Source organism: Nanorana parkeri, unplaced genomic scaffold (genome assembly GCF_000935625.1).
Source record: "Nanorana parkeri isolate BGI_ZX_2015 unplaced genomic scaffold, ASM93562v1 scaffold363, whole genome shotgun sequence".
Taxonomy (NCBI): domain Eukaryota; kingdom Metazoa; phylum Chordata; class Amphibia; order Anura; family Dicroglossidae; genus Nanorana; species Nanorana parkeri.
In genome coordinates this window covers 290631-306868 of record NW_017306631.1, presented here as the reverse complement: position 1 = coordinate 306868, position 16238 = coordinate 290631, and the positions used below count along the sequence as shown (strand labels likewise).

The following is a 16238-nucleotide window of genomic DNA, read 5'->3' as shown; positions in this document are numbered from 1 at the left end:
CCTTTACGTCATTGTTCCAGTCCTTTTTGCACTCAGATTGAGTGACTAGCCGGCTTTCCACATTGATTTTTATGGAATTTTTATAGAGCGCTTGTTTGTCTGTATTTATTATTTTGGACCCATTAAAGTTGAACTTACTACGCTATGAGCGCATTTCTTGTGTTCTTTGTCCGGATGGATACCCAATAGAGGAGACCTAACGACAAAGATTGTAATCCCTTCACCTCGGAGAAGCAAGCGGGTTCTGTAGCCTGAGGCTTTCACCAAACGGGAGAAGAGGACATACATCTTCGGCCTCCATTGGATAAGAATAAAGGCTTTCGACCATCAGGGATCTGGTGAGTGCATTCCCTATAGGGGACCTGCCTGCCTTTTTTTTTTTCTATCGTTTTTTCGTTGGACACTTCATAATATTGGACATTTCTTTTGATTTTGATTCTCATTCTTCTGGGCTTTTTTTGTTTTGAAGACCGGAGAGCTTTAAGAACTTTGGGTGCATTTTTTATATTATAAGTGCATACTTCTACTTATTTTCAAAAGAAAACAACACATATATGACACATGTTTATTTATTTATTTAATATTGTTTTCACAATAATATTTTTTTCACATATATGACACATGTTCTTTGAAGATTTTTGTTTATTTATTTAATAAGGTTCATGTATGACACACCTTTTATGACACCTGCTGACACATTTTATAACGTACTATAAGTTTTTACACAAATATTTATTATATATACACTGTTTCACGATTGCTTGACACGGAGGTGACACCATATGATCCCTACCGTTATCTAATTTCCTGAAGGGCATTTAGCGCTGTACACTTCATTACACTAGGATTCTTATTATACTTGCGTTATAATGTTATAAACGCTGTTTAATTTTGAGTATATTGTACTCTAACCTGGTTCTTCTGGTTGTGGATGTCCTGTGGCCCCAGTTGAGCAGATCTTCTGTCATGAGGACTAATACTTCATCCTGCTTTTAGGTTGCTGTCTTTCCAAGCCCATGTTCTGAGAGAGAAATGTTTCTTAAGGTGCCCATACACCTATTGATTTTCGTTCATAAATCGTCCTCGTATGGTCTTTTCAACGATAATCGATCAGTTGATGAGAACCCAATGATTTTTTTTTTACTGTAATCCTGGCCGAATTTCCTCGATTGGTCAGACTGGAAAACTTTTTTCGAATCGAACGAAAATCGATGGATTAGTGGCGTTTTTGTACGAAAAAAGTTGAAAAATGTCACCAGCACACCAAACGATGATAACAGCAATTAAGTGTTAATTTATTGACGAATGTGGTCTCTCATTAGCAAGCACTTTCGGGGCCACACAGGGTCCTCTTCATCAGGCTCAGTATAGTATTGCTAATGAACGTTTATCAAAATCGACATTGGTGTGTGCATGATGGGCTAGAATCGAAAGAGGGTTCTTGGCAGCAACGAACATTTTCACACATCTTGGGCCTTTCGACTCCAAGCAACCATTTGCCAGGTATGCAAGGCAACCACCTGGTCCTCTTTCCACACTTTTAAAAGGAGAAAAGCTGAACTCTAGACAAGCAATGTAATGTAGGACCTGCTTTACCTGCCAAAGTATTTTTATTTCTGTCCAGCAAGTTCTGAGATTTACACAGCTCTGCCACATAGCACAGCCAGCTGAATGACATCACTTTTTCTGTTGTAGTTGTAGGCTGTAGAAAGGATTCAGTGGTGTCATCTCTCTACTCTCATCCTGCAAATAGCTCAGTTAAGGAGCAGCAGAAGACTGATGAGGCCATCTCTCTGCTCACTTTGCTGTCTGTTATTGTTACCTGCATCAGTTGTAAATTGTCTAATACATGTCTAGGATGTGAACTGCGGTAGTGCAAGATCGCGTTACGATCAGTTGGTTTGCTGAACAAAGATGTATGTAGCTGGCCATCAGCTATATTAACCAATACATCGAGAAAGGTGATATGGGTGTCATGGAACTCGGGATTGAATATGATCCCTGGGAAAATGGAGTGAAGGAACTCAAAGACCTGGAATGTGGCTTGCTCACCCTGCCATATGATGAAAATATCATAAATGTAGCGGGTCCACGGGTGTTTCTAGAGGCTGCATCTGGGAGTCTGACAGTGGCGGACCACTCTCCCCATCTGGCTGATTGACATCCCTGGACGGACGGCTGTTCTCTCCACAGCCGTTACGCTCATTCCTCTCAGTGTCATTTCTCTGCAGTCGTGTACTGCACCGTACGGTCCCAAGGTATTTGATTGACTTATTGAAACCATACATGTTAACCACATTTATCTTTATGCATTATGTCTTTTGACTTGCCATGCTGATACTTGTTTTGATTTAAATTATGGCGGGAGTATGACGTCATCAGGACGTCCCTGGGGCCACTTCAGGCTATGTGATTGGTCTGTTCACTTAATTTGGTGTGTGTATATATGCCTGGTTGTTTCACTTGTATTCTCACTTGTTTTGCCTGATGAAGGGGATCCTACGTGACCCCGAAACGTTGCACTAAGTGTATTATACCTTTTGCATGTACGTCAATAAATAGACGTATTCTATCTACTGTTGGAGCGCCAGTGTCCATATTCTTGTTATTGTTTTGACGGTGGCCATCCGTCGACTACCGAGCACCCATGTTACTTTTTATGGACGAGCGGTCAGGAGTGCAATGGGTACATGGATTGTAATGTTGGGTAAATAGACACCAAGCATGTCAAGCTTTAAAATTGTGTATGGAGGGGGAGCGCTGCAATTCAAGCAGTTGTCCCTCTGGTTGCGCGCCACACAGCAGTGCCCACGAGTGGGACAGATGAGGACGTCTAAAAACGCCCACATTTACATTCAAGAAGCTCCCCCTGTTCCAAAAAAAGTAAAGGCAAAAAAGGTTTGGCTTTACTTATTTTTTTAACAATAGAGTAAACCTGTCTTTAAGGAACCAGCCAATAAGCATTTGGAAGTCCTCTCTATAGTTCTGCTCTTCCTCTTGTCTTAGTTGTGACTTTGATTTGCCAAACCTTGGCTGATTGGTCTAAGTCCATTAAAAAGGATCTTGTCACTGCTGCCATTGATCCATCGGTCACTGAATTGCAAATGATTGTTGCTATAGTTGTGATGAGTTGCTGGAGTTTTCCTGTCTCATCTTCCGCAAGCGTCTCCTGTTAGTACATATGCGCCGCATGGCCTTCGAGGGACATTTCTTCGGATCTACTCTGAAAGCCATTATCAAGAATGCTACTGGTCACACTTTCTGTTTTTTGGTAGGGGGTGTCTGTTAGCCTTTGTGGACACTTGGGCAGCTTGCATTATAAATGCTTTGGTGCGGTAGGTGGTTTGCAGGGGCTTCATGCTAGAGTTTCACTTCTAGTCCCCTTATCAGTTTCTCATCTCCAGTCTTCCTGTGCCATCACACAGATTAGCAGATCTCCATGTAGTCCTCTTGGGGCTTCTGGATCTAGGTTCACTGTCCTGTCCTGTTCACAGTTCCAAAATCCAAAGGGGGCATCTTGGATGTCAAACCACTGAATATCTTCAATTGATTCCACATGGAGTCCACTTGGTCTGTAATAACCTCTTTTCACCACAAGACATCCTGGTTTCTGTGGTCTTCAAGGATGTATACCTTCATTTCCCCAGCTTTCCAGTGCACCAGCTTTGCTGAGTGTCCCCTGTACTTTCAGTTTGTGGCCCTGTCATTTGGCCTCTCGGCTGCTTGGGTACTTAGATGACCTCCTGTTGAGGGAACAGTTGGCAAGGGGCTCTGTCGGATAGTGTAACCGTGACTGTCCAGACATTACAAAGTTTGAACCTTCAGAAATCAGCTCTGGAACCTACTCATCATTTGGAGTATCTGTGTCTAGTTCTGGACACAGCTCAGACCAGAGTGTTTCTCCCTTTAAAAGAAACTTCATACTCTCCGATCCCAGGTTTGTATGCTATATTCCAGCCTCCAGATTTAGCAACAAACTCGACAGGTTTGTCTCCAGATACTTAGCTCCACATACAGGCATCCTCTATTGCAGTGGTTCTCAACCTGTGTAACCTCGGGACCCACATTTTTCCTTGGTCATTAAGTCGTTACCCAAAAATTATTTCATTTCTGAAACATTTTCATTTATTACACAAAACAACTTGTGCAGTATTCAGCAACGTATATATGCAAATTTTAAACATCATTGGGGGTATGGAATTGTATTGTGGGGGGTATGTGGGGGTTTGGAGCTTTAGGAGGGGGTAGGGGCAGTATTGCAGGCAGGGGCGTCACAAGGGATGTATGGCCCACACAGATACCATCAGAGGGGGTGACACCGTAATGACTGACAAGAGCCAGATGCAGTCCCTTTATCAGGCATAACAATGTGACACATGGTCACATTTTTGGTGAAATATACAAAATGCAGTTACATCGAGTAAATAGATACCAAACATGTCAAGTGTTAAAATTGCATGCACCTCAGCAATGGCGAAAAACTATGCTTCACAACATTGTCCATAGGTGACGTTTTAAAAGCCTGTACAGGTCATCAGTTTAGCGTTAACCATGAATTATGGCCCGAGAATTATTGCTCTCACTCCAACGTTCGCGGTGATACCTAACATGTTTGGTGCATACACATGAATGCCCCACACACGCATGTTTATTCGCATGCAAATGGTGGGGTTGGTTTTAATTTTTAAATATTTATTTTATTATTTTTATGACTTTAATTTTTTTCCCCTTAACTTTATTACTATTACATAGGGGCGAACAAGCTCCTATGTGATAGCGTATTGAGGTGACAGGTTCTCCTATTGGAAACATCTGGGGTCTAATGACCCCTAATGTCTCCCATGCACTCCAACACAGCTGATCAAGCACAGCATTGTGCTCCATCTCCCGTGCAGCCCAGCTTGTGGCTGCTGGGACCAGAAACACTGTCAGTACAGCAGGGAACCACGAAAATGGGGAGCATTAGCAGGGGCACCGCTGCAGGTTCTCTACTAAGCCCCTGCTAATGCCCCCCAGAGCTTCTTCATTGACAGGAGACATTACGACAGGGGACACTAATGGATAGTATGTGGGCTTGGAATATATAATGACCATCAGTGTTCCCTGTCATAATGTTCCCTGTCAGTGCAGAAGGTTGGGTGCATTAGCATAGGTTCTGCTGCAGGTAAAAAAATTGCAGCGGAGCCCGCCCCCCACCCAGCTTCTGCACTAACAGAGAACAATATGACAGGGGACACTGATGGACATTATGTATTCTGAGCCCAGTCTGTAATAACATCCATTATGTATTTAATGAACATACATTATGCCAGTGGACAGTGATGGATATTATGTGGGCTTGGAATACATAATATCCATCAGTGTCCCATGTCCTGTCACAGTGCACATCTCCCTGCCTGCCTACCTTTCCCTGATTTCAGTCAGACTGAACTATTTGCACTGGAGAGTAAAGCGGCGGATTGATATCTGCTGTACTCTCCAGTGCAGGCCGGGCCGGAACTTTAACTTAATTGTCGGGAGCCGCGGCTCCTGATATTAATGCGCCGGCCGAAAGTGAGAAAATAGTCCCCTCTCTCCCCGGGCCATATCACTTTATCGGAGAGCACGGGGGAGGCCGGGAGAGAGGGGACAGTTTTACATTATGGAGTTCCCACAGGCTGAAATACAAATTCCCCCTCTAGTTCTTGCTAATGCAGATGGGCCGCTCTATGAAGAAATGACACCGCGACCCACTGCAGAAGGTGTCGCGACCCACTTTTGGGTCGCGACCCTCGAGTTGAGAACCGATGCTCTACTGGAAGCACTGGAGGCTCTGTAAGGCCAGTACACCCTGATCAATGCTTTTCCTCCCCTACAACTTCTTCCTCATCTTCTTTGCAGGATTGAGATGGAGCTCCCGGTGTATGTGGTACTCTGATCTGGCAAGACTCCCAATGGATATTCTGTGGGCTCTGACAGATCGCCTGGATATACTGTCTCATAGACCGATTTGCCATCCTGATTCATGATTGCCGGCTTCAACAGCATGGCAGATAAAGCCCAGTTTCTTAGGAACAGGGCATCTCTGATTTGTTGATCCTCATTATGTTAAAAGCAAGGAAGTCTACTTCTCACAGGGACTATCTTTGAACATGGAAGGCATATTTCACTTTTTGTGCGTCTAGGGGCTTTTTTTTTACCCTAGGAGATTCTCCGTGGGACCTTTTCATCTACTTCCTACAGCTGGAACTGGACCCACGTTGGGCTTTTAGCGCTGTCAATGGTCAGTTCTTGCTATCTTGTTTAAGAGGCCATTGGCCTCTTATTCCTTTATTTGGACCTTTGCATAGGGAGTCTTCCATGTAACTCCCCTGTAACTTCATGGAGTCTGAATCTGGTTCTCTCTGCGCTTCAAAAAGATTTGAACCCATTAGAAACATTCCTCTCTTGACGCTCACCCACAAGGTGGTGTTCCTTGTAGCCATCACCTCTGCAAGGCGAGTGTTTGAACTGGTGGTCTTATCCTGTAAGGAACCTTTTTGGTTTTATATAGGCACGAGATTGTGTTTGGGGTCTAAGACTCCCTTTTTCCCTACGCTAGGCTCTGCCTTTAACCTCAACCCGTCTGGCTCCAGTTCACCCAAAGAAAATGTTTACTCCATTCTCTGCTTGTTTTGTAAGCTGTGAGAGTTTATCTTTCAGCCATGCTTCTTTAAAGAAGACTGATCCCTTTTGCTAATCCAAAAGGACTTCGTAAGGGTTCAGGGGCTCTTGTTCTACCATTTTTCTTTTTGTAAATTCTTTATTTAAAGTGAACAGTGATGTAAAACACTGACACAGCAATACAATCAAAGGGTGAGTTAGCTCCATAAATTCTCCAAATGTGATACAGATATTGCATGACCCGCAATCCACAAAAAGAGAAAAAAACAATAACAGAACACACTAAAAACGTGAATACGTGCACATCCCTGCCCACATATATGCAAAACAATGAATTAAAAACTGTAAGAAAAGGAAAAGAATGATACAGGAGGGAGAGGAGGAGGAGAGAGGAAGAAAAAGAGAAAGAAGAAAAAAATCTGCCTGTCTCAAAGAAAAAACACCTCCAAAAACACAGTACATAGTGTAAAACTTATACCAATATCTAGAAAAAGAATTTAAGTGAAGTAAGTAGACTTCATGGTTGACTCCCTAATTCACATCTGTTAAATTATAAATATGGTCATGGATTTGATCCCAAACAGGTCTCAGCCGGAGGCACTTCCAGAACACATGAAGGAGCTTGCCTTCCTGCTCTTCACAACACCAGCACAACTGGGACACCTGCTGGAATAGCACAGAAGGGAACCTGTATCACTGTGTTAAAATCTTGTAACCAGATTCCTGATATCTGCTTGAAATTGAGGCTTGATGAGCAAAGTAAAGGATGTCATCCCTCTATTCTGTGGTAAACTCGAGTTGAAGGTCCCTTTCCCATTTTCTGAAAAACAGGGGAGAAACATTGTCCAGGGGGTTCGACAGGAGGGTATGCACAAGAGACAGTGTATGCCTAAGCAACCCCTTTTGCACACACAGTTTTTCAAAGGTAATTAAGTTCAGAGAAAAGTCATATTTTTTATATAGGGCAGTCAGAAAATGGCAAAGTTGTAACAGTTTCCACCTGGAGAAAGGGGGAGTAGTCAGAGACTGGAGGTCGGTCAGCAAAGACACATCTGGCAAAGTTATATAGTCTTTGAGTCTAGTTTTAGACTTGGTCCTTTGGACCAAAAGATTGTTTATGCATTAAAACCGGTCGAAAATCCAGATTCCCCCAAACAGGGCTCATGCCCGTCATTTTCTCCTCAAGTGCATAGATTATAGAGTGTCACTCGCAGGATGGGACCTATAGTAGGATGATTCCCTAGTGTTCGCAGATGGGACGGCGACAGCCAGGGAAGACTGGACAAGGGGAATTCATTGTTCTCCTGTTCCAAAGAAACCCAAAGTTTAAAATCCGAGTGCCTACACCGGTAGATGTAATTGTGGGTTGGAGACCTTCACTGAGACAGAAATTCTTGCTATTACAACAGGAACCCACAGGTAGTGGTGACCTGGTATTGAAACATTACTGATGAGTTGATTTTTTGATGATTATCTGGTCCTACTTGTTAACTTAGATTCATTTGTTTTTCAGTTTTAGTGCCCCATTTATACTCGTTAATGATAGATGCTCATAAATACCCGATTTGAGTTTGTACATTTTGGCCATCCTCTTGATCATATATGTACTATGGTTTTTTTGTACTCTGCTGTAGGTGCATCGTAGAAACAGAAAACCTAGAAGAGCGAGTGGTAGTTGTAAGTCGAATCATAGAAATTCTCCAGGTTTTTCAAGAGCTAAACAATTTTAATGGCGTACTTGAAGTTGTAAGTGCCATGAACTCTTCACCAATATACAGACTTGATAACACTTTTGAGGTGAGTGTTTCATGTATTGAAGATAAATTTGAACGTAAACCAATTCTACACTGTTTATATGATATCTGGTTATAAGATATATTAAATAAAAAAATGTTGCCAGTTGTATAAAGTTATTTTTTGAATGGAAATTGACCTTAGCATTTAGGAAAGGATAAGTGGCATGAATTAGTATTTAGGAAAGGATAACAAGAATGCGCTCACTTATTATTCTGACTAATGAGTTACTGGCTTTTCCTCTGCTTACATGACAAGTGGCACAGCATTGGTCATATGAGTTGTACCTTGTGTTCCTGATTTTGGCAGTTCTCTCCCATGCCAGATATTTACAGTAAGTGATATTCTCAGGTCTGAGTATACAAAAAAATATTTATTCTTCACTCTGGTAGCTGCTTATTAAAGAAGTTAAGTATCCAGGGCTTTAATAAAGCGTCTGTATTCTTATGTCATCAGTGGGTCTGCATCTGTTTATGGAGCTGGATGCTAGCCTCTTGCTGACATGCTCAGAAGATGGCACCACAAGGGAAAGCCATGTATAAAGGGCAACGTTTGCCAGCTTAATGGATAACAATGCCTTCTTGCCCAACCCACCCACCATAACAATTTTATTAACTTTTGGAAATTAGAGAGCACTAAAGGACCTCAACCTAAATAGTTAACACACCTACAAATGTATAAAGTGCATATATATGTGCAAAAAGCAAAACACTAATAATAATTAATAAATCTCATGCACATAATCATTATCAAATAATCACAGTGATAAGAAAAAGGTTCAAATTCCCCAATATATATGTTACCAATGATAAATATGTGATCAATAATTAATAAGTGATCAATGATAGATAAATATAAATACAGTGATCCTGCATAAGCAAGGAATCATCCACAGTGAGTCAGATGGGTCTCAAAATATCCAATAAAATACACTTTTTTATATTGTGCTGGTGAAATTAATCATAGTTCATCCATTTGAAATCCACCCATAAGTGAAGAAAACATCCGTGGTTTTTAAACCAATCGGTGATCCCGTAAGTGAATCCAATATTCGTTTAGTGACAAAAGACGTGGGCCCCTTCAGGGTATGCATTCACCGACTCCCAATGGCTGAAAACAAACAGCCCAATGCGCTTAGTTGAGGATCAATCTGCAGACTCGATCCCCATGGGTTCACAAGCCCAATACGTTGTTGTGCATAGTTGTAGTGTGATCTATGTGTCCGCATTTCATGGGTCAGGCACAACTGATCAACCATTGAGTGTCAGGCTCACCCATTGATCACTTATTAATTATTGATCACATATTTATAATTGGTCACATATATATTGGAGAATTTGGCCCTTTTTCTTATCACTGTGATCATTTTATAATGATTATGTGCATGAGATTTATTAATTATTATTAGTGTTTTGCTTTTTGCATATATATATGCACTTTAGGCACTTCATACATTTTTAGTTGTGTTAACTATTTAGGTTGAGTTCCTTTTAGCGCTCTCTAATTCACAAAATTCAGTGCTAAAACCTTTGGTTTGTATTGTTGGAGCGGCTTAGTGGCCCCTAGTGACAATATCCAGTAGCGCAAATTATACTTTATATAACAATTTTATTAACCCCAGACATAAAATATAGAATTTACCTCAGTTTAATGTGCCCTGCATGCCTATGGCAGGGGAGCATTGTGAGCATCTGTATTGTCAATGCCCCTGTGCATTATATTGCATGTGTGACTGATAGCCACATTCTACCCATCCTCATGCGGGGGGTTGCAAGGAAAACAATGCCTCATATTAGTCTCCAATGCACAGTAGTGCACAGGGACACAGCACGGAGGCTCACAATGCTGCAGGCTTGATGGAGAGACTAAAGTCTGAATTTAAGGTGTGGAGTTTTAGTTAGAGAATTGTAAAATAGGATGAGGGGTTTAAAAGCTGTCTTTTAAGGTAATTGTAATAACAGGTTGTTTCCACCTAAATCTTGTCATTTAGAGGTGGTTTTGGGTAAAGATTTAAGAGTTCCCCTATATCTTCTCCCATTATTGTGTTACATTTTATTTTTATACATGCCATTTCAGTAACTAACCACAGAAAAAGTGAGGCACAATGTTTTCTCTATAGTTTAATTTTTATACATATTTGTTTTCCTTCCTTTATAGCAAATACCAAGTAGGCAGAGGAGAATTCTAGAAGAAGCTCATGAATTGAGTGAAGATCACCAAAAGAAGTATTTAGCTAAACTCAGGTCAATTAATCCACCATGTGTGCCTTTTTGCGGTAAGTTTTGTTTTATGACTGATTATTGCACTACAGACATTTAAAATGCCAAACTTTCTGCCTCAAAGCAATATCTGCAAATATGTGCTGCTTTGGAGCCCCCTGAAACTGTGTACAGATCTGGGCTCGATTTCCAAGCAGATATAAAACACACAAATTAAAGCAGCACTGTATTCAATAATACATCATTAAAATGTATTTTTCCTCATCATGCACTGAGGGGTGCAGGAATTCTGAAACTGTTGTGTTATTTTCTATTCCACCTACCGGAGGTTTGGCAAACCAAAAGAAAAAAAAAAGCCAGCCCCCATATAACCTCTCCTTTAGCTGCCAGTGTCCCAGGAGGTTGGATACATTTTATCAGCTTACTGAGAAAAAGTTATTTTTTAATCTTTTTTTTTCCAATTTATTATTTCTTTAATCAAGATACTGTGTACACTGTAGATATTTTTTCTCTTCGGGGACTTCAATAAAAACTTAAAAAACGCTGCTTGAGCTAGTCTCTACGCAGAAACTATGCATATCTGCAGGCCCTCAGCAGTAGCTTTGAAGGCCATACCCAGACTCCACTGGACTGGAAGATTGTAGTGCTGGCCTGGAAATTGACATTGGGCACTGGGCTCCACATTGGGCACTCATCAGACCTTTGGGTACTGTGTCAGTTAGCCGCAGAGCCTCACCCTCTAGAGTTAGATCCACCTGTGCCCGCCCCCTCCCCTGTCTGTCCCTCCAGTCAGCACCGGAGGAACCAAGAGGGGGAGGGAGTGAATAACTGACAGTCTCCACTCTCTGCAGGGAGAAGATCGTAAAACTGAGTGGTATGTGATCACTTCTCAATCACTGGAGCCGACATGTGACAGCTGCAGTGTCACACGTTTGCTCTAACTATGGGGATGAGTGCATTCTGATTCTGGGAATCCCCCAGAGGACCTGTTGTCAGACACAGAATCCCTCACTCCCGTAGCGGAGGATACTCCGGCTGTATTCAAGTCAGCAGTTGTTGACCATTCTTATAGCACATGCTCCATCCTCTAGGACCATGTTGACACAAGATGTTGAAAGCAATTTCTCGATCCATCTATATGCCCTTTAACCCATGCTTGCCTCTGCACTAATTTCCCAAACGTTGTCAGTCTAAGCCAAAATTGTTAAGTAGGCACCTGTCAGCTGCTGGTATTGACACTTAACTTATCGTTTGAGTTGACCAAATGATTGTAGTGCTGAACTTTATGTGAAATGCAGCACTGGATGTTAGACGGGTTAGGTCTAGGGTAACTTTTTCTTCTTTCAGGATCTGTAAGGCACCCTGACTTAAGTGCTGGATGGCTGAGAAGCATTGTAACAAGGCTTTGTTATGACTACCCTTTGTTGGCTCTTCGCTGAACAAAATAATTAAAATGTGATGGGGGGGGGAGTACTCACCCCAGACATGCAAAGCTAAGGAAAGGATCAACGATGCAGGTCAACACCTTCCTCTCCTGCATATTCCTTTAATTTAGCTAAATCTGGTTCCATTTTCCATGGGTGCGGGAGATAGTGTGTCTTTTTCAGTGGGTGTGTTCTTTCTTACCTTCAGTTGAAAGTAGAACAACACTTGGCTCTTCTCATCTTTAAAGGTCAAGTATCTGCACTGTTTGCTCTTTTTCATTGTCTTCCTGCTAATCATATGCTGATTCATACACATGTTGCTCCCTGTGTAGGTCTCCACTCCATGGGATTTAAATTTAGTATTGTCAATGTTACAAGACCTCCCTTTGAACCTTTTTGCGCTAAATCTTTGGCGTTGCTATCCCATAAAGCAGGGGACTCAAAGTACCGGCCCGCGGGCCAATTGCGGCCCTCGAGCCGGTACTATGTGGCCCGCAGCCAGCTGACAAGTCAGGTATGCGGTCACGGTCTGCATCTCCATCAGATGCAGACCGCATAGCTGCAGCTGGCAGTGCTCTCTGTTCCTTTCGGCCGTAGCTCGGAGCTCTGGCCGAAAGGAACAGAGAAATGATGGATTGGTAAGGTCTGGATTGGTAAGGTCAAGAACCTCCTTTAGAAATAATAATGATTTATGATATTATTGTTATAGAGTTTAGGTATGATATTGCTAAAGATTTTATAAAAGAAGTATGTTTTGCAAATCCATCAAAGTAGCATCTAAAAAGTCCCAATATTTTTTGCACTTAAGAGGTCAAATCTGATAATGAAATCTGCCAGCACAGTACAGACGGGGTTAATTAAAGTAACCATAACTTCCCACAGCCCCCTACTCAACATAGCATAGGGGGAAGCTAGATAGGATTTTAAGCAAGTGTAAAGCACTTAAAAATGTCAGCAGAAATTCTTAAATATTTTTGTTATGCTATGTGAATGAGAACATGTAACAAATATAAAGTTATTCCAATTTGGCTGCAAAAGTGGAAATACACTGTAAGGTGCTTGCAACTGCAGTGCTTTGAAATGTTTGTTTAGAGGTCTCAACAAATCTTTGTGGATAAATGTGTATGAGTATAACCATGAATTTTCTGTACTTTCTAGGAATTTATTTGACCAACATTTTAAAAACAGAAGAAGGCAATCCTGATTTTCTAAAAAGACATGGGAAGGAATTGGTGAACTTTAGCAAAAGAAGAAAAGTGGCTGAGATCACCGGTGAGATCCAGCAGTACCAGAACCAGCCCTACTGTCTACAAGTAGAGGCTGACATCCGTGTAAGTAGAATTCTTGTTGTGATAGGCTGGGATAATAAAACACAGAGACAATTTAATTTGGCCCATAAAAATAGAAAAGGTGTTTCTTTTTTATTTTAGCCTCTTGGTGAAAATATGTAAAGTGGCCTTTAAATATGCATGCTGGACAAACATTTAACCTTGCTTCTGCAAACAGCTTGGCTGGTGAGAGGCTCTCATTTATTTGGGGCTAGCTTTTGAGGCTATGTGAGAGGCTAGCATTTATTTTGTGTTTCTGGCTGCCTATGATTGTTTTCTCACAGTATTTCTCTTGCCTCTAAGAGGTTGACACTAAAGGAGAAGGCGTAACTCCCTGTAAAATATTCCCTCCTTCATGCAGCAGTTTAGTTTAGTATCTGAAGAAGGCAGTACATCTCTCTCCCCAACTTGCTTCTGTTTTGATGAAGATTTTCACTTCTGTGGACTTCTTTGCACTTTTCTGCCACTCACACCAGACTCCTTGCCACAGCCCCCTTGCAAGCTCAGTATCCCACTAGGTTCCTAAACCTTACAAATTTAATCACCTTCTGAGTAACTGGCTTTTTGAGGCTTACAAGGTTCCCTATGAACCATCTGTGTTGAATTCCATTTCAGAACTTTCTGGAACTCTCAGGTGTGGCTATTGCGAACACGTCTAGGTCACAGCAACTACTGAAGGGTTTTCTGTCTTGGCTGTTAAGGGTACTAGAACAGTCCCCAGATGACCATCAAGCCAACAGGGGCTCCCGTGTAAAACCCCTCCTACTCTCCTGACTTCTCTGTGCCTTCTGTCTCAAAGTGCAATGTCTCTCCAGGGTCACTTGCTGTCCACGGGTCACTTGCTGTCTTCCCTTAGTAAAGAAGCCAGAAAGCTTTTAACCCTTTCCCTGCCACCGCTGTAAGGCATATGGCGGAACAAAACTGTTCCCAGCTGGCCAGGTCAGTATGCCGTACGGAGGTGCCATTTACAGTTCTGCTATAAGCTCATGGTCGCTTCAGGGAAGCGGAGCGGAGAGAGTTGGAGTCAGCTTTTTGGAAACATGATCACTATAAATGTCTGTAAACTACAGACCATCTTCCCCTTAAGTTGTTATGGAGATGAGGGGGGAGCAGTGTTCTATAGTCTTAACACATTTACGTCTCCGAGAATGAAAATGTTGCTCCTCCATAAATACAATATAGTGATTTAGCAAGTCAAATTTGTGGTTTCTCAGGTTGAAAATGTTTGCAACAGACACAAGCTTATCTAGTTGAGGTAGATTTCTAAACACCCTATCTGTGCAGGGTTGGTAATCACCAGGTGTCTGATCTCTCCTTCATTTTGTTAGTTTTGTGGGTTATATGGCTGTTCCTGATTCACTGGACAGCTCTCTGTGAAGGCCATCTGCTGTCCAGTCCAACAATAGAAGTGACATATGTAAACCACCAAGGTGGCTCAGAGAGCCACACCACAGCCAAGGAGTTTGAACACATTTTCAGTAAGACTTGACAGTCCCGCAGTTCACATTCGCCGGCATGGACAACTGGCAAGCAGTCTTTAGTGTCTTGATCCAGGAGAATGGTTTCTGTGCCAAGAGGACTTTCATTGGATCTGTCAGTGGTGAGAAAATTGTCAGTGGTGAGAAAACTGGATAGGTTTGTCACAAGAGCCATGGATCCCTTGGCAGATGCCCTAGTAGAGGAGTAGGCAACCTCTTCACTCCAGCTGCTGTGAAAGCTATTCAATTCCCATGACACAAGACTCTGTCAGCCACAGGCATGATGGGATTTGTAGTTTCTGCACAGCTGGCGTGTTGAGGTTGTTTAACCTTGCTCTATTGGCATCACTGAACTTTTTACCCTTTTGAAGCTTCTTCTCCAGCTTCTGCAGTGCATAAAGCTGTAAGGTATCCCAGTCATTCTCATCACTCATCAACTTGCCCAGTAGAGCTTGGTAGTCGGACCTGGTTTGTCTGCACGCAGATGCACTTTAGTAACTGTAGGAGAAGCTGGATCATGATCCCAAGATCCAGTCCTGCAACCTGCTTTAACGGCATCGCTGTTGAATCTAGGGCTGCAACCAACGAATTGATTAATAGATTATGAGAATAGTTGTCAACTATTCTCATTATTGATTAGTTGGATGGATTCCCTAGCTCTCTCCTCCACGCTGGGAGGAGGGCACAGCAAGCAGTAAGCGGGTGCAATAGCCAGCCTGCTATTGCAATTTGAAATGGCCAATAGCAGGCTGTCTATTGCACCAGCCCACTACCTGATGTATTTACATTCAGCCGTCGCCTGCGGAATCTTGTCACTGGCAGCTGTCATTCCCTGGTTGAAGCTATTCAAGCGCCATGTGCTTACAATACAATTATTAAAAACATAATTATAAAAGGTGGGAAAAAAATAATTTTGGTTTCGTCCTGACAAATTCTGCTGCGGGAGGTGCGTTGCAATTCCATTCATTTCAATGGCACCCCAAATGTGCCCCCCACCCACAGTGTGATTGACCGCACTGAAACGCACAGTACTGCAATGCTGAGTGTTCCAGTGCAGTGCGATTGCAAAAATTGTGCATGCAGTTTTTTCTGAAGTAAACTTTGTATTGTAATCTCAATACAAATAAGTAAACTAAACTAAACCTGAGATTGTACCCAAAAATATTTAATGAGTAGCCCCAGGAGTACCCATGGCAACAGTTGAGATTCACTGGCTTAGATATCAGGTGGGCGTCTGACTCTAGCAGTCAAGACAGTAAGATCATTCTGTCAATTGTACCATGAGAGTTCTGCCAGTTGCCAGGGAAATTGTTTTTTTTTTTTGGGGGGGGGGGGGGTGTATTTTAAAGAAAA

The 16238-nt window shown here is 42.2% G+C and overlaps 1 protein-coding gene across 1 annotated transcript in view; it reads left to right on the top strand.

The window, feature by feature from the left end:
* SOS1 (SOS Ras/Rac guanine nucleotide exchange factor 1) overlaps nt 1–16238 on the top strand; it is a 193023-nt gene that overhangs the window by 154426 nt on the left and 22359 nt on the right. Inside the window, exons 16-18 of the mRNA XM_018558855.1 lie at nt 8277–8439; nt 10594–10711; nt 13238–13410. Coding sequence (XP_018414357.1) covers nt 8277–8439; nt 10594–10711; nt 13238–13410 — 454 coding nt within the window. The remainder of the gene's footprint in view (nt 1–8276; nt 8440–10593; nt 10712–13237; nt 13411–16238) is intronic.